The sequence below is a fragment of the Aulonocara stuartgranti genome (genome assembly GCF_965226115.1).
Source record: "Aulonocara stuartgranti genome assembly, chromosome: 18".
NCBI lineage: Eukaryota > Metazoa > Chordata > Actinopteri > Cichliformes > Cichlidae > Aulonocara > Aulonocara stuartgranti.
Window position 1 is genome coordinate 9,577,897 of NC_138954.1, and position 19,292 is coordinate 9,597,188.

Here is a 19,292-nt window from a genome sequence, read left to right on the forward strand (position 1 = left end):
GGCCCGTGAGAGAGTGTGGTTCAGCCACGGCGCATCTATCACCGCGCTGATGTCTCTGAGAGTGTGCGCTCGATGAGAGGGACCGGGACAGAGTAATGTGGCTCTTAAAACAGAGAGGCGGTTTATGGAGCTGCTGACGGGAACAGTCCTCTAAAAGCGCCATCATCATTAGATGCTTTCAAACCTCCTGACCTCCGTGCAGCTAAGAAGATGGTTACGAATCCAGACATGCAGCACGAACAGGTTTTAATATGTCGTATAGTTTAGAGGTAAGAAGAAAACATTTTTTGTATTATACCACGGATTTGTACAACATGGATAATGTATATTAATAAATGGTTGGACTCTAGCAAAGACCTGGCACATGCCCTTGCCAGTTGATCCATTTTCACTGAAGCCTCGTCAGAAATGGAAGGGTGGCTATCAAGAAGCCATTCTTTAAAAAGGGAAACAGGGAGGAAATGTTGAGGTATGCCAAATGTCCTTCAAGAAGCCTGGAGGACTATTCATGATGACTACTTACCAGTGTTGGGTAAGTTACTTTAAAATAGTAACTTAGTTACATTACTAGTTACTTCTCTCAAAAGTAACTCAGTTACTTCAAGTTACTCGTTACTTTCAAAGTAACTAGTTACTAGGGAAAGTAACTTTGGTTTTACTCAGAATTCTCTTGTTAATGTGTTGCTCCCATAACTTTGCCAGTCTTCTAGCTTGCTTACTTGCCACAGTGCACTGTGCCACCTACCAATAGAAAGAAAAAGATAATGTGCATATTTCCACGAGAGAAATCCCACGCCTGGACCGTCATTGACTGCTGCCATGATTCTAGCCTACGTCACAGCGTCATGTGCGCCTTTTACATCCAACACAAAAACTGCAGTCGTGGTGCTTTCGATTGTACTCAGAACTCGGAAATTCTGCCTTCTGAATAGGAAGATGTAGGTAACAGCAGACTGCAGATGAGCTGCATACAGGGCTGGACTGGGACAGAAAACTGGCCCGGGCATTTTGACTAGAGACCGGCCCACCATTATAGGAAAAATCATAAAGCCTTTGAATGAAAATAAACACTGTTGTGACAGTGATGTGCACTGTTCTGATGGTATATATGCATCAATCTATCAATCGTTTGTTGTAAGATTCAGATAATTATTTTTTAAAAGCTCGACATTTTAAATGAGAATAAGAAAGAAAAGTATTTCTTTGTGCCCCCCTTTCCCTGTTAATGCCCTACATGCCCCCCTGGCAACACTTTGCTAGACCCGCCCCTGCACAGTTACCAGCTGTCAGCTACCTAAAAAAGGATCCTGGTGTTATTAGTCTCTCAGAAACAGTTCATAACTTCAACTCATCCATGTCACCTAAAAGGTAAACCTGTTTCTCCATCACAGCTCTGATGATCCAGTAAGGACATCTCCTGCTTTCATCTTCATGTTTCCCTCTCACCAGATAACCAAACCGACATCATAACCAGCAGCTTTACAGCTGTGGCTCCAGCAAACATCAGCTGATACTAGAAATTAATATTAAATAAATTCTAACAACAGCTGATCAAGCTTGAACGTGCTGCTGTTGTTTAGCGCGACATCCACTGGTTTCCTCTTTCTGGCGCAAAGTGGGCGATAAACAAACAAGAGAGCTGATCATTGATCAGTTTCATGATTGAAGTAGAAACGGGAGAATGAGAGGAGAGGCAGCTGTGCAGCGTAAACACAGAATAACTCCAGCTTTGTGCCTTTTTCATTGCAGCTGAATTACGGGACAAACTGTTCCTTTTCACCTCAATAAGAAACGCTAATACTTCTCTGAATACCAGACGGGACGGTTGGCAACTCTAATAACTTATGAACAAAATAAAGTTTAACATCATTAACTTCATAGCACCACCCAGCTGTATAGAAACTCCGTCATGCTAGCTAGCACGCAGTATGGAAAAAGTCAGCATAACGAAAATAAACTCCACCTAAACTTGGTTTATATCTGACCCAGAGAGACTGCAGGTCATAACTTCTTACCTGAAGTTCAGTTCACACTTGGACCGGCGGCCGCCTCGGGTCTCTTTTCCTTCATCCACCTGCTGGCCTCCACCACTTGCTAACGTTACTGAATCTGTGGAAGCTCCGTGATAGCCACCACACGAAGTAACGAGTAACGACCCTATCTAAATCCCAGTAACGAGTAACGCGTTCCTGATTTTGGCATAATAACTAGTTACCGTGCTCGTTACCACAATAATAACGTAGTTACTGTAACGCGTTACTTAATAACGCGTTAGTCCCAACACTGCTACTTACAGAAATTAGAAGAGAGCTTACCTAAGAGACTTGTTTCTGCAAATCGCTGCACGTATTTTACATTTTCCCAGCAAAATATAAAGAAATTAAGGGTGACTCAAACATTTTTCACAGTACTGTAGCTCAAAATAATCTCACTGTAGATATGGCAGAGGATCCTTGGCAGAGGTTTTTCTGTACTGCGTCTTACTAAAAATATTACAATATTTGTTTTACAACTACCTTCCAACAAAATGCAGGCTAGGGTTTACCATTAACTACTTACAGTACTTAAGTCACACTGTGTTTCTTTTAAGGAGGATCTCTACTTTCTTGCTTTTTTTCCCAAGGACTCTTAAAAAATTATCAACTCAAAAACCGCCTTTTGAGTCTATCAAAACCTTCGTTTGCTGTCATTGTGAGCTGGCTTAAGAGGAAGATAATGGATGGATGATCATATTAAACATGACCAAAGTTTCAAACTATGTGTGCAGGTAGCCAAAGCCAAAGCTTCATACTGCTTTAAGCACTCAGTTTAAGAGTTTTTTCCACTCTTGGATCTGTGTGACATCATGACGAGGGGATATTCTTAGCAAGGTCATCTCAACCACAAAGGACTGACACGCACAAAAGTGCGAAAGTCCCTGAAGGTCAGAGAACTCGAGCCAGTAGAAGTGCCTTAAACATGCATTCCTTTAATGGCCAGCAGGGGGCGACTCCTCCAGTTGCAAATCCAGCTCTATGAAGGTCAAAAAACAACTATTGGCTCCCTCACTCTGTGACTTCAGTAAACACTTTTCTGCTGCGCACAATTAGTAGTTTAAGTTTATACGGAAAAGAACGTGAAGTCTGCTGGAGTCAGAAAAAAAAAAGGATTATCCAGGATAAATGTCAATCAATTCTGCTTCATAGTCAGATTCACTCCTTGCTCATCACATCCACTTCAAAACAGCCAGAGGCTTCACAGGCATCAATAGTGGCAGTGGGTAACATTGTGACACCTGTGTTGGGGGGGTACCAAACAGAATAAAAAGCGGTCTTAAAGAAAGGAGGGGCAGGGAGTTAAAACTGCTTGATGAACTGAGGAGCTGCACCGAGGCCTAATTTATGGATCCTGCATCTGATGAAGGCTTGAAGCTGTCAGCTGCACTTGCTCTAGTCTAGTGGGTCTTCCTCTCAGTGATTTAGATGCTTTGTTAATGTGGCAATTTAGAAGCCAGTGCCTTTCCATGTACTTTCTAAATGTACATTTGTCTTGCAGTAGTGGAAATTAGCATCTCCTGTGTGTGTTTAATAAAAAATAAATAAATAAATGAACAAAGTAATTTCCATCCTTGTGATCCCTTTTTCAACATTTTCCTGCTTTTCTGTGCCAAAGTCAAAGGACTGTGAAATACAAGTTTGGAAAAGAAGCAATGTTTATTTCTTCATCAAGGCATCACAATCGGTCTTTTAATTCCATCTATTAAAACAAACACCCATCACTAATCTCGTGTGTCATACAATTTTCAGAAAATAAACTTCATTGGGAAAAAAACCAAAAAACCAAAGAGTGCAAAGGCAGAGTACCAGCATGTTGTTTTTCACTGCTAAAACTGATCTTTCTGACTGCTTTTTTAATACATTATGGCCGCTGACTGATGAGAAATAAAGTGTTTTTTTCAGCCATGCCAGACTCTTGGAAAATTCCCATTCAAATATCACAATATGTGAAACTGCAGTGGGTCTACAAGTACAGTTTCATCATGTGTACTTGGACTGAATGATACTGATTTATTATCAAAATCTTTCACTGCACATTTCCAGATTTTGCAAAATGTTAAATTTGTAATATTACTACTTGCTCATTGACTCACAAAGTGGTTTCTTATCATTAAAACTGATTGATAAGTTAACTAAACTGACAGAGAAGACAGCTACAGTATTGCACATACCATCGCAATCCTCATACAAAGTTCACACACACACACACAGACGTGCGCACACTTATAATTGTTCACACACACACGGCTGCATTCACATTTTCAAAATCATACACACAGCTCAAAGTAATGCTCAATGTTTAGTGCCTATCCCATGACACAGTAAACAAAACATTCTTTTAGGATAAAAGGGAAAAAAAACCAACAAAACAAAACAAAAAAAACCTAAAACAAAAAATATAAACATCGTTTCCATTGGCAGGGCCTGCTGGTGCCTGACCAGTGTGTTTTATGACCCTGATGAGTCCAGATCCATCCAGGCAAATCCAGTCCGGTCCAGTCCTCATGTCACACCTCACATGAGTGAGTCCATAAACACGGAGTCGTCGTCTAAAAGGAACCCCTCACCCCCCCCCACCCCACCTCGATGCAGCTGATACTAACCTGTCTGTGTACCTACTCGTGGTGTGTTTTAAAGAAAACTGTCCATGTCTGGTTGGGATAAAAGTAGTAGTAGTAGCAATAGTAGTAGAAGTAGTGGTCGTGGGTCTGAGACGCTTCTGAGTGAATCAGTAGGTGGCAGCGGTGGGCTCCCTCCCTGAGCTGAAGAGTATGTCGGCCTTTGAGCTGATGATGTACGTCAACATTAAGGATGCTATCAGCACGGCGACACCGACTCCGAGCGTCAACATCTGGAGGAGAAAGGGCAATCGTTACAGATACAACAAGAAGGTTTTCAAACGCAGTTTTAACTTCTAAACATACCACAAAGTTACTGTATCAACTTCTGTTACCCCCCAGGGTGTACACAGCAGCAAGATAACATCACCTTTATTTATAGTCACATTTAAACATCAAGTAGTTCCGATTGTAGCTCTCAACCAAAAAGCCTCTAAATGCTTTACTGTGGAAGCGATTATTCCAGCTATCACAGGGGTAAAACTGTAGAATGAGGGAAGTCGAGTTCCAGCTGCCTGTGGCTTTGCACTCATGTGATGAGCTGTTATATTAAAAATAACTCAGTCACATTATCATGTGACTTTAAAGCTGCAGTGATACAAACGGTGAACCCAAAGGCGCCAGTTTAAGCAGTGAGATGCAGTTACCACATTAACAAAATCGGATTGTATCAACACTGAAATAAAAGAGTTTCGATTTGTTTTAGCACAATGTGTTGATGAACATGCAGAGACCTGAAATTTGTTCAACGCACGCAATCAGTCACTGCCAGGATTTAACCAGTTTTGTTTTTGTTGTTAGGCTCTTTTGTTGCTGTAGTTCTGGAAACCGGAGTTGTTGGTTTAGGCCGGATCGGCCGCTAAAATCACAAACACTACTGTGAGAAAATCTAGATCAGAGAGAAAATAACAACCAATCATGGACACTGTTACAATTACCATGCAAATTTGGTCTCTTGTTGCTGTTTGGAAGCCATTTTTTCAACATGAGACTTTCCCACAAGCACTCGCGTGCCTTAAAACAATCCCTGCCCTCCACTAACAATGAGATCACTGCTTACAAAAAAGTACTGGATGCCAACAGTGCTACCCCTCAGCCTGCTAGTAGAAGCAACTATCAATGGTATCAACTTCAAAATCCTATGTTGCCTTGTCTCGAGTTATTGCATTCACATATCAAACTTTTTAGTTGTAGAACAACTTCTCTGCTGTGTGTGTGCATCAGTCACATCTGTGGTGTCTTTGAGGAAAAGTTTACCTCCAGTTCATGACTGGCCACCAGGAATATGCGCCCTTTAATGCTCTTCCACCTGGACTCCGTCCACGTTGAGTAATCTTTGGAGGTGTACTCCTCCAGGTCGAAGGCCGGGGACAGCGCTTTGGAGAGACGAACTGTGGAGCGAACGCAGAATGCCACTCGTTCCGTACTGTTGGGAGGTGCTGCACCTTGAACCCACATGTAGCTGTATATCTGAGGGACAGGTTGAGAACAATGTGTTAAAGGGAGGAATTAGATAAATGATGTTCCAAAGGTTTTAAAGTTCTTACTTAAATTACCAGAGGGCAACTTACACCCAAGTTGACTTTCAAGAAAATACACACTGTTGTAAATCTTACATGTTTGCTCTCTTTGTCATCCTCGCCCTCTCTCTGGTTCTGGCAGTTGTCCTGGGTGATGTTGACGGTGGTGCCGGTCAGGTTGGCCAGCAGGTATTGGACCAGAAGAGTCGGTTCACTGTGCTGTTGTGTCACCCCCACGTAGAAGTTTGTGGGTCTTTCACCTGAGAGAAAGAAAGTATTTTGTGAGGAAATAAAGTTTTGATAAAAAGATAAGCTTCATTTAAGACTTCATACTTCAAAACAACAATAGGACAATATTGTAAACAGCATCTAAATAGGTGTTAAGAAGCAACATTTATCAACAAAACCCATAGAAATGGGTTTTAGAACACGGCTTAAAACCCATTTTTATTCTTTGGCTTTTGGCCTCAGAAGGACTTCGTTTTTCCTTTTAATTAAATTTGTTATTAACTAATTAATTCATTATTTAACTTTTTTCTTTTATTTGGATTTTATTTATATCTTATGTAATTTTATTTTTTAGTTCCAACATGCAGCACTTTGCTGTGGTTGTTTTAAAGTGCTTTATAAATAAAGATGAAACATATTGAAGACACATAACAAGACTTTTTACTCCTACAACATTTTTAACAGTCTAGTACAAAACAGGATCAACTTACGCAGATGAATCGCGAAGTCCGAAGGTACCATTTGCTGGAACCAGGAGTTATTTGACTTAACAAGGAAACCGTACAGCATTTGGGTCACCTGTGAGGGAAGTAAGACAGATTCACTTCTGTTCAGTCCCACAAGGTAACAGCAGCATCAAGGAGAAAATAAAAAGCACTTATAAAGAATCTACAATTGATTATTATTGAACTTTTGCTGAACAGTTTAAAAGAAATAAATTTCAAGTTCAAAATGAATGAATGAAGTGACTGAAGAAGCCACTAAAGTTTTTAAATTTCCTTATTTTTGAAGATTTCTTAGACGAGTTAAAGATAATTGGAATAAGAAAAATGAGCTTGTAAACAAAATAGCATTCATTAAAATAAATAAACTTACCATCTGACTATCCACGTTAATGTTTTGCAGCTGGATGGGGTCCGATCCTCCTGCCTGTGTGTACAGAGCTCGAGCCACAATGGTCGCCGCTTCAGTCAGAGCCTTGATGATGCAGGGAAACAAAGAATGTTTTTCAGAGCTCAAAAGACTTTGTATGAAGCTCTCCACAGTAAATCAACACAACAGAGCAACAATGTTTAGATGATAAACAAAGTTTAGACGATAACGTGACTTTCTGCAGCTTAAATAAAAATAGACTTGCTATATTTTGGAAAACTGTTAATGTGAAAAGATAATTCAAACAAGCTGATCTTAAAATTAAAAATATATATATTTAAACTCTTTCAAGCTAAAAATAAGAAGAAAAGATCAGTAACCAGGGCTCATGTTGCTCTTAATACTTTTAATGCATTTAAAAAATATAAATAAAAATCACTTTAAATGTAGGTTAACACACTTTTAAACGGTTTTAACAACAGCTATACCTTTGCAGCATCTGTTACGTATTCCAGCTGCTCCTCTGGCGTCAGGTTTGGTGGGTAAGACATGTTCAGGTACTCCGCATTATCATACATACTTTCATAGTACCTGTGCACAGAACAGGAAATGGATTTTTAAAAAAACAAAAAAAACCAAAAACAATCCCTAGCTCTGGATTGATTATTATTTATACTGAAGAAAATGCAAAGTACTTGTTGGTGAAAGCAGAGTTATGATTCTGGATGACAACACCAGGGATTGGCCGTGCTCGCAGGAAACGCTGCAAGGATGACGGAGGCAGCGGCTGAGAGAAACTGGGCTCTTGCAATGAGAAGTTGAGATTTAAGGCAGACGAGTTCAAGTTTCTGATGAGCTTTTCCACCTGAAACAGATCAGTGAAGGGAAGTAAGAACAAATGTTAGCCACACAGTAAAACACACACTGTGAGCTCTGGTTTCAGTTTTTTTCCGTTTATCTGAAAGTTATGATGTTTTCCCGCACAAGTTACATGGACACAGGAGCCCGTCCCAGCTGCCGTGGGGCGAGAATAACAAGTATATAAATACATAAAACTAAAGCATAGAGGAATGTAAGAAATGAAGGCTCAGAGACATGAGTGTTTAGGAGGTGAGAGGGATATAGGTACGGAGAGAGACCAACCTCTTCATTCACACTGCTGTTCCTCCGAGACACGGGATCAGTGTGAACCCAGAGCTTTGATTCTCCATGGAGTCCCACCTAGGACAGGAAAGTCCGACATAATCATATTGTACTTGCACATTTTCATTAAAATAACCCACAACTAATATTAAATAATTATTAATAAGTAACACAAAAGAAATCTGCACATGGTAAAAAAAACAAACATTATATATAATCAAAAGTTTTAATTAGAATTTTTTAAAGCCATTCAATTGTCAAGTAAAGAGGTATTCTAGTTGAATTATTCTTTAAGTCCAGCTCTGAGGTCTTTACACTGGCTGCCTGTCCATCAGAGGATAGACTTTAAAGTTCTGATGCTGGTCTATAAAGCTCTGAATGGTTTAGGACCAAAATACATCAGTGACCTCCTGACCCAGTATGAACCATCCAGATCCCTCAGGTCATCTGGATCCGGTCTTTTATCAGTTCCCAGAGTCAGAACCAGACACGGAGAAGCTGCATTCAGCTTTTATGCGCCATATATCTGGAACAAACTCCCAGAAACGCTCAGTTTATTTAAATCCAGGTTGAAGACTATCCTATTCTCAGCTGCATTTGAATAAAACACCAAATCCGCACTGTTAAGCTTAAATTTCAAAACTTACATTTTAACTACTGATTTTATCTACTGTTCTGATTTTATCCACTGTTTTTTTAATCGATTTTAAATCATGCTTTTTATTTGTTTTTGTTCTTTAATGTCTCTGTAAAGCACTTTGAATCACCGTGTTGTTAAATTGTGCTATATAAATAAACTTGCCTTTAATCTAAAAGTATTGAAAATATAAACAAATGCAGGTATGAAAAAAAATATACCCAAATTCAAACAAAATTTTCCTTAAACTTCAGGAGTTTGTGCCACATGACAGTTACGTGTAAAGCTATCAGTAATATAATACACACCTGTCCAATCTCCACCACCGAGTGAACATTGTCCAGGTCCAAAGGAAACTGTTTATTCTCCATGTCGTACACCAACCTCGAGCTGCCGATGTAGTCAAAGGTTTCCTGTGGTCAACAGACAAATGGATGAATGGCAGGACAGTCAAAACGAAAACAGTTCTCAAATGTTAGTTGAGCACTCCGCTGACTACAGAAAAAAAGAAAAAAAAACAAAGAACTGACCCCCTGGAAGAATGCGTAGAGGATGTTGCGGTTGGGTTGGGCCTCCTGGGTGGCGTTGCGCAGAGCGTGTGCTGCCGCCAGCAAGGTGACAAACCCCGAGGCTGCACTCTCGGCGCCTGGAGCAATGTCAAAGAAAAAAGACCGGCTGTCCAGCTGCAGACAGGACAGGAGCGAACAGGGATTAAGCAGAGAATTTATCTACACAAGTTGTTCAATTTAACTAGCTATGAACATTTTTATTAATCAAAATGTAAACAAAAGCTCTACCACTGTATACTGCAGATCAGCCACTTCTACCATCTATAGTACATCCTTTACTCAAAAGTGAGCAGTCACTTTGATATGTTGGCCACTATTCATCTTCATTTTATGTCATGGATACAAGAACTGCACTTAGAGGTCAGAACCACCACTCAGCCAAACAGGAAAATCCAGGTAGAGGGGGTTAGCAATGACCGACTTTCAAAATAAAAGCAAGATGAATAAAATTTTGACCTCAGCCGTCGACCCAAATAAAGTCTATTTGAGGGTAATACTGAATTCTCACATCATTCTCAGCATGTTAATATGTAACACGTGGTACTGTGGTTTTCTTTTGAAACCACTTTTGCTTGAACTCACCCTCGCTGCTGCGATGACCACGCTCTCCCCCATCTTGTGGCCCTTATCTGTGTAGTTCAGAGGCCTGGTCGAGGCCAAAACATTAAAGTCTCCAAGTGGGTCACATACGATTTCTTCAGGGTGAAAAGAACAAGGCCCAAACAAACAGTGATTAGCACTATAATAAAATAACAATGATAAAAACTCTCTTATTTAAATATTTTTGCAGCATGTTTCTGAAAATATTTCCCACATATTGTAAAAACGTTAAGTAATGTTTAGATAATTACACTTGAAAAATACCTGGGTTTAAGCTGAAGTTGATGCCATTTCTCCTCATGCAGGTGGCCGTGTCGGTGACGGCAGACATGTGTGAGTAGAGCTGCATCGCGCACAGTGGGTACTGCGGACTACTGCCATTCACAACATGGTTATGATTGTAGTAGCACTGTGAATGGAGAAAAGCACACAGATGAAAAACGCCTGTATACACAGATTTGAACTAAGAATGTTCCTGGGGACAAATTTCTTAGTCGACTGCATGAGGACAAAAAATTAGACTAACCGACTAGTCAATAATATTGACAATATCACGTTAAATTTGAGGAGTGTTTAATCAAGGATGTCAGAAACTCCCAAATCAAAAGGCATCTGAAACCGTTAATTAGTCTTCATTAATGAATGACTATGACAAATCAACATCTGAAAAACTACGAAATTGTAACTCAAAAGTGTGCTGCAAATTCAGACCAACCACTTCAATGAATGTAAAAATCTGAAATAATAAAACAATAAATCATCCAGCTATTTTCTTCCACTTATCTGAAGTCAGGTTCTGGGGAAGCCTAGACCTCGCTATCACATCGAGGCATTCCCAGGCCAGCTGAGAGACGCAATCTCTCCAGCGTGTCCTGGGTCTGCCCTGGGGCCTCCTCCTGGTAGGACACACACGGCTGGAACACCTTACCCAGGAGGCGACCACCTCAACTGGCTCCTTTCAATGTGGAGGAGCAGCGGCTCTGCTCTGAGCCCCTCACATATAACTGAACTCCTCACCCTATCACTAAGAGAGAGCCCGTCCAATCTTCCACTATTTGTATTCACAATCTCACTCTTTTGCCTTTAAAAGAACTAACTAGTCGTTAACAAAAATATCAGGCCTGATTAACAGATTTATGGCATTTCTCAACAACCATGCTCCATCTGGTGGCAGACAGCTGCATGATATTTGGGATACAACAGTGTGCCAGCATTCGGCATCAAATAAATGTAAAATAATTAGATTAAATGCCTAGTACATCTAGCACTAACTAGTGACAACAGTGTCGATGATTGGACTAGTGGCACACATCCCTAGTTTAAACCCATCAACATGAAAATGTCAAAAACTGCAAATCTTCTAATCTTCTAAGGCTGGCTTTAAAAGCAAAAAACCGATTCCCACGTTAAAATGTCCAACCTCAAAATATAACACAAAAGAAACACAAGCTTAATCTGTGCATTTGGATAGTTGTAAGGGTTAAAATCAGGAGCATGGCTGCTTTGAATAATGTATATATAAACACAGAAAGCTGTAGCTAAATGCTGCTAGCCTTCACATTTGCTAATTAAAGCAGACCGCTGTACTGTATGTTGTGCATCTACTGCCTTTTGTAATGGAAATACCTTACAAATAGTATGAATTTGTTTGGTACACAACATTCAGAATATTTTGGTAGGTGAAATTGCGGCATTTCGTTGGTCTTTTACTTAGCACTGTGGCTATTTACAGGCAACTTTAAATCCTTAAAGTTGCCTGTAAACTGAAATTATAACAAAAAGTTGTAGTTCAGGTCAAACCAAGCAGCTTAGACTCCATACTATGAATGTAATCTGAATTCGATACACGTCTATTTTATAAGGGAAGAAACATAACTTCTCTTTGAATAGTGTGCCATTCTGTTTTAAACTAATGCAATACTATGTGATCTACATGAAGATGACCTTGTTTGCTGCTGAAACAGCTTTAGAGCATTATTTCTAATCTAACCTCAACGACCGGTGAGGCAAGTTCAGATTTGGACTCGTAGTGTGTGAGTAGCTTATCATGTGACTGCACAATCTTGTACTCTCCAACATCAAGTGGAAAACAAATAACCTGTTTTATGGCCTGAGTGTCGTTGTCGTCTTTCAGGGAGAACATCGGGAAGTCATACTCCTCGTAGGACAAGCCATTTCCCAGAGGGTTCCACACGGTCACGTTACAGTGGGCTAAGGCTGGGTCATAGCTCTCTGAATACACGCCTATAGGGGACGCACAGAGAGGGGAAAAACAAAAATTACCATCAGTAACATTAAAGAGACCCCTGATCCAAAGATACAGTTGGATTGTTCCTCATCTACCAAGCATCCAACTTCCCTAAAATGACCCGGAGTATTTTGACTGTGTGCTACATGTTACCCCGACTAGACTTAAAGTTTGAATCCAGGACTATTTAATAGTATATGGCGTTAGCAAAGCATCTTCCAACTGTGAAATTACATGTTTTACTTCAGTAAAGGATGTGAATTAGGGGTGGGTTTTTATAATCGATTCATCGATTAAAATAGATTCCGGCTTGGATAACGTAAAATCGATTCATTAAAATCCTGAATCGATTTTTTTAATATAAATTTATTTTGCCCGAAATGCCAGAATCTCTGGTGACATCTCACAAAATTTCAAGAACCACCAAACAGTTAAGACAGTAAATGAGAGCAGGAACACGGATTCTGCACATAGACTTAAACACACAGCGCGACCCGCGGATCAGAATCAGTGAGATGTCGCCTTTCTCACCCGACGGCAAGGACACGGTCGGGGCTGAAAGCCGACAGCTTGCTGATTCTTTGTGTTCACGCCCTTTATGCGCCGATTCTAAAGCTGTTAGTTTGATCTCTCTCCAAACAATATTGACCGAACCAGCAGCAAAAGAAGATTCACATAAACATCGTCATGTATTCACTCTGACTTTTACTGTTTTGCTTCCACCGCGATGCACAGCTCTCTCTCTCTCTCTTTCTCTCTCCCTCCCTCTCTCTCTCTCTCTCTATCTCTGTACTTCAAGAACAGTTTCGCTTTCTTCATTATTCGCTTGCTTGTTACGCACAAGTCTACTGTTGTTTACAGCGCTGTCAGCCGCTGTTTTTTTCCCTTTTACATTCTTCCGAAAAGAAAACCTCATTTCTGCTGTTCAATACTGAACAAATTTAAACTTTTTAAAATTATTCAAAATGCAAAACGCTTAACCATGTCTCTAATAAAACCGCTGTAACTTCAGAGGTAATGTTCATATGTTGATTAATGGTTTTCTTTCGTTTTTGATGTACTGCAGAATATTTTTATAAAATCCCAGGCCAGGAAAATCACCTTCATGTTTTTCTGTGTTTTATCTTCAGCTACTTTGACACAAAGGTATCTGCTGTGACGCTCACACCTTTGATAAAGTCTTGCGTGTGTCAGCTTCCTTTTTATTGATACAAAAATATGTAAATGTACTGATCTGAATTATAATATTTCTGACTGTCAAAATATCCCAGATTTAAATCGAATCGAATCGAATTAAATCGAATTAAATCGAATCGTGGATCGAATCGATTCGGGACCTTGTGAATCGGAATTGAATCGATTCTAGAAATCAGTGACGATACCCAGCCCTAATGTGAATTCCCTTTTTTCTCCTGATATAATGCCGCAGAACTGTGGACTTCACCCCCCTTTCTTTTCCCACATGTCTGCACTGAGTAGGAGATGCTTTGTATCTTACTGTACATGTGTACAGTGACAATAAAAGCCATTCTAATTAAATCTCTGTTGAGTGTAAACAAGACATTTTGCAGACACTGCAATGTTTTAGAAGTCAAGCGCAGAACATGAAATATGACCCAGTTACAACTTGTGGTTTTATGAGCTATGCTCTCTGAGGATCATCAAACTATAATTTATTTCTGTAGCTTGTGTAAAACTGTGGAGCAAGCCTTAACATGTAACCCCCACCCACCTGAGTTCTCGTTGGGGCAGGTGGTGTGTGGAGAGAAACCCTCAGCTGGATTTGAGCTTGGCGCCACAACAACAACTCCAGCAACCCTACTGGAGCCAGTCTTAAGTTTCATCATGATAGATCTGATGAGCAGACAGCCGGCACACAGTACAGGAGATGATGCAGGTTAAAAAAAAACAAAACACAGAGATCATAGGTGCGTTAATTCTTTTGAAATATGGTTCAAGTTTCTTTCTTTAAGTTTAGCAGCTCCTATTAAACACACATCTATTTTATTATGCATGTAAGTAAATGACAACTTATAGCAGATTGGCCTCCATAACAGAGCCACAGTCCCATTACTTCACTGATTTATTTTTATTACCAAAGTTTTTGTTTTTTGTTAAGTATAAAAAAATATCTAAAATAGGTCTGAAAGAGAAAAATGTCTTACTTTAATTTCTTAAAGTCAACTCCAGTTTGATACTCAAAGTGCAATAATTTATAACATGACATGTAGCATTACCACATGGGCCGACATCAAAAGATAGAAATATGAGCTACTTCTAACCTATTAATTTAAAACTACTCCACATGCGTGTTATTGCTGGGTGTATATGTAGCTGTCTTGCATCACGTCTGATTGGCTAGCAGGATCATAGACAGTATACAAAGTGTGGACTAACTGCAGCTTTTACATTTGTTAATTGGATAGTTTCAAACTGCAATTCTGTTTTGATGTCGATTGATTGTTCAAAATAAAACCAAATATGGAGTAAATCAGTAACAGATTTAAAGTGTGAGTAAATGAGGTTTATGTTCACTAAAAACTACTGTGGGGGCTTCCACTACAGGGTGAGACATGTTGAGCGCACCTCGTAAAGAGCGTAGAATCCAGAATCACCATATAAGGAGGGTTGGGACCAGTTTTCAGGACCCAGTCCAGGTTTGCTTCTGATTCGAGCACATGGAGCACACCAACATCACCTGATAAAGACGCTGAAATCCGAAACAAGGAATATATCTGTGTTACAGCTGTCCAAGACATAAATATCCTTAAAAGCTTTTCAATCATTCTCCATTACTTTCATTAAACAGAAGCAAAACTGCAAAACTGGTGAGGCTTTTGTAGTGTGACACCAGCACACACTTCTATGGATATTCAGTTTTTTGATATTCAGGTAGTTATCACAGGAAATATTTGTTTTACTGTGGGCTTTCATCTGTGAGAACTCTTCTGTCACAGCTACACAGATGTGTGTTTGTGAATTTGAACAACTGAAGCAAAAACACAGGAAACACAGGAAGGTGTTTGCAGATTAATGCTCACTAAGCATTTTATTATTGCTCACTGTGTATCTAAGATACTCCAAACTACAACAAATACTTTTATGTAATAGGTTCAACTTGGATAATAATATCAAAATATAATATAATAGAAGCTGATGTACTCACACTGACAGCCTATTTGATGTGTTGCGTTTAGAAGTCGCACACACGGTATAGTGTAATTAAGATGCACATAAATCTTGTTTTCCACTGAATTACAGCTGACACCTGCAAGAAGAAAAAACAAATATTTGAACATACACACAAATTTCATCTTTACTATTCCACTTATACTATTGTCTCCTGATTTGTTTTCTTAGAAATAATTTAAATCAAACTTTCTAAACACTTTGAAACATGCTAGATCCTAATCTACTCCAAGCTTCATTCTGCATGAAGAAACCATGAACTCTGAGCTCCCAGTGCATTAAAAATATCCATACAGAGGTCTGCGCACAACAGGCCAATTTTCCATTTTCTCATTTCTTATAGTTTCCATCGCGAGCCTGGTCCCTGTGATAATGTTATAAGTAGGCAGGTTCCCCAAGCATGACAGCAACACTCATTCTCATTTTTATAACCTGCAGTTACAACTAGCTGTGTTTTGACTATTAGACAACACAAAGAGGTCCTTTCCGAGGCCTAGTCAGCACGGCATAAATGTTGCACCAGTTTCCATAGTACACGTGAAGATGCTAACACCCACTGTAATGTTTAAAGGTTGTTCGGGAAACAAGTGAACTGGAGCACAATAACGGAGTTCATCTTTTGATGATAAAGTTTGTATATATATATATATATATATATAAAAATGTGTTGTTAGTTCATTCTCTCTCTTTCTTTAAAAAAAAAAGAAAAAAGAAAAAAAAGAAAAATAGCAGAAGCAGAAGCATACACTGAAACATGAGCTCAAAAACAAGGTGTGAACTGAAAACCAAAGAAAGAACCAAGCCGCAGTTTTGGAAATACCCTTATTCACACGTTTTGACACCTCAGTATATATGAATAAAGATCTGGTTGCAGGTTTTTTACAAGTATAGGCCTACTGAGCTGTACAGACAGCGATCACTATTATTTTGCTTCTTTGCTCACCCCTCAGTTCACAAAAGAGAAACAAGGGTTACTCCTATTATACATCCAAAGATTCCTCCTTGAGAGTTAAGATGCCTGTTTACCCACATTGAAATTAGAGGAGCTTTTCCTTTAACATGCTTTGTAGAAATAATTTTCAAATAAATCCTGCGTCACAGGTCGCTTATTTAACGTCTTTTATTTGGATAATAATAGAACTAGGTTCTTTATGACATGTAAGCAATACAATGCTGCTTTTATTCCCCAGGTAATATATGGTACGAAACTGTGCTTAAGTATTGTGTACAATACAATACTTTGGGGTTTCAAACTGTCATCCTTCAAATGTTACACTATAACAGCATCTAATCGCTCATGAATTAATACTGCTGAAAGTCAACAACAGAAACATACAGCAACAGTCTAAAAACAGGCCAACGGATCCCATTCAGACAACGGGGAGGTTGTCGGCTTTAAAATTTGCAGTGAAGTTGTAAAATACTTAATGTGTTTCTAAATCTTGATATGCTTGAGTCATAAAGACATAAAATATTCTTGGTATCTGGGTTCAAAAACTTTACATGAGAAGGATCAGTGTCCTCGCTTTAACCTGACCTCATGGTTTCATCTTTTTAACATGGTCCAGGACAGCATTTTCAAATGTACGTTTTTGCACTTCAAGAAGCGGTATAATTCATAGCATTGTTATTATTAATTATTTTACATAAATAGGGTTCCTGCATACCAAAGAATTTGCTGCCTAACAAAAAATAGGAACACATCAACCAGATGATCTATAAAAGCGTGAGGACAAAGTTGTTATTGAGACTAAATCCAAAGACGTTTGCGAACACCAGCTAAGGTTTTAAAAAAGGGTAATGGGCACCACAGATATATATTCTGACTTCATCTTAACTACTCAACAAACTATTTCTGAAAGCATGCTCAAGTTTTTTCTTTTTACACAACACTTTTATCAAACTTAAACTATAGTAAGTTCAAGAGTTATTACAGTTCCTTATTTTCTAAATATTTCAATTCTGTTTCGTTTCCCACTTTCCATACTGGGTAGGCTCAGTTGTTTTTAAGCTTTTATTGTTTAAAAACATTTTTTTAAGTAATTTAAATGTTAGTGTTAGTTGTCTTTATTATAATAATATGTCTGACATTTCTTTTTATCAAAATACTAAAAATCACTCAACACTAAAGTAAAGGTCACGTTTAGAATGAAAAGAAAGCACAATTGTTCGGGGTTTTTTTGTAACTAATCTCCCCACAGCAACAGAAAGGGGAAATGAGAAACAGATTTTTTTTTCATCTCAAATGATGCTATGTTTGCTCACCTATGTGCCGATTTACCAGGATATTCTAAATGTTTGAAAGTGGCTTGTCTTCTGTTTAATTTCATTAGAGAGTCACGTAAACTACAAGAAATATGTATATAATGTATATAATCTGGTGTAGCGGTCCAGCCTTTAATCCCTCCGGGGGCGGCCGCAGCGGTGAAATCACGAGCGGTCACGCTGATGCTGAGTTAAGAAGAGGGCTGACCCAATCTGTCACTACAAAATCACCACAAAGGCTTAATTAACACAATAGATGCTGTGTTTCTTTTGCACATCCACTTGTTTGAAATGCGTAGAGAACAGTCGAAGCACCGAACTCAGTTGAAAAACCCATTTTAAAACCGGGACATAGATTTTAAAGGCAGACAGAAAACCTCCTGCTAACGCTAATTTAGCCTAGCATTCAGCTAGCACCGGACACAAAGAAGTCCTCGAAGCTAACCGCCCGAAAGCGAAACACATTTCGTTCTTCAGCAGTTAGACGAAGACACAAGTTTAGCAACAGGGGAATACAACTCACCTATGAAAAACAAACAAAATATCAAGTTAATGATCCATTTATTCGACAGCAAATCCATCTTCCTGGTTTGAAAAGCTGAAAACACAACAGGAAGTGTTGACATGGGGAAACATCCGGGTTTTGCTGTTTGGGTCCGGTTTACAGAAAAAGGGGCGGACTCAGATGGACTGAAGTTATGTATTATATATATTCTTTAAATGGTAGATTTTGATTCAGCTATGTTTCAGTTAGTTTGTTTTTATTGTTTTGAAACTTTTTATAAAATTTGTGACGGGCAAAGTTTTAAAAGATCAGATATTAGATTAGATCACACATTTTTTTAATAGAAAGTGGAACGCTTCATGCTTGATTTGTTGACAAGTTTGAAATACTAGCATAGACTAAAAGCTATGAATTTCCATAATATTTTGATATTAATTTTAGTTATTTAAGTACAAAAAATTGTTTCAGTTAATTTTTGTATGTATGTATGTATTTAGAGTATTATCTTTATTTGATATGACTTAACCAACATGTCATTGTTTAATTTTGTTAACTATATTGGTGTTTTGGACATGACAGAAGAGAGTAATTCAGTTTTCAGACACATTGGGAGTGATACAGTCCTGCAGAGCAGAAACTGACTTGACTTGTGATGCTAAATGTACAGTTATCAAAAACATCTTGTAAGGGGGAAATCCATTTAAAATAAATCAGTAGTTGAATGAATTTAATGTAATGTAAGCCACTGAAGCTTTTAACCAATAAACAAAGCCTTTATTTTAGTTTGTTTTATTAAAGTGTTCAAAATCCTGTGGGATGAGCTTCTTTTCCTTTCAATGAAAGAGAGGGATTATATATTTC

General features: G+C 38.8%; 1 protein-coding gene across 1 annotated transcript; it reads right to left on the reverse strand.

Moving 5' to 3' along the window:
- Positions 1–3,673: 3,673 nt before the first annotated feature.
- On the reverse strand, positions 3,674–18,522 carry ncstn (nicastrin). Its single transcript, XM_082513258.1, has 17 exons — positions 18,450–18,522; positions 15,639–15,740; positions 15,059–15,182; positions 14,205–14,326; positions 12,323–12,468; positions 10,489–10,633; positions 10,207–10,319; positions 9,586–9,738; positions 9,364–9,468; positions 8,419–8,496; positions 7,971–8,140; positions 7,764–7,866; positions 7,279–7,380; positions 6,894–6,981; positions 6,271–6,434; positions 5,912–6,124; positions 3,674–4,887 (listed from the first exon to the last, which is right to left on the reverse strand). Exons 1-17 carry the CDS (start codon positions 18,505–18,507, stop codon positions 4,765–4,767), a joined length of 2,109 nt encoding a protein of 702 aa, XP_082369384.1. The 5' UTR covers positions 18,508–18,522; the 3' UTR covers positions 3,674–4,764.
- Positions 18,523–19,292: the final 770 nt, after the last annotated feature.

Coding starts and splice junctions, on each gene's coding strand:
- ncstn (XM_082513258.1), bottom strand. CDS start 18,507: ATGGATTTGCTGTCGAATAAATGGATCATTAACTTGATATTTTGTTTG. Junction 14,327..15,058: donor GATTCTACGCTCTTTACGAG/GTGCGCTCAACA, acceptor TCTGCTCATCAG/ATCTATCATGATGAAACTTA. Junction 6,435..6,893: donor GGACTTCGCGATTCATCTGC/GTAAGTTGATCC, acceptor TCTTTCTCTCAG/GTGAAAGACCCACAAACTTC.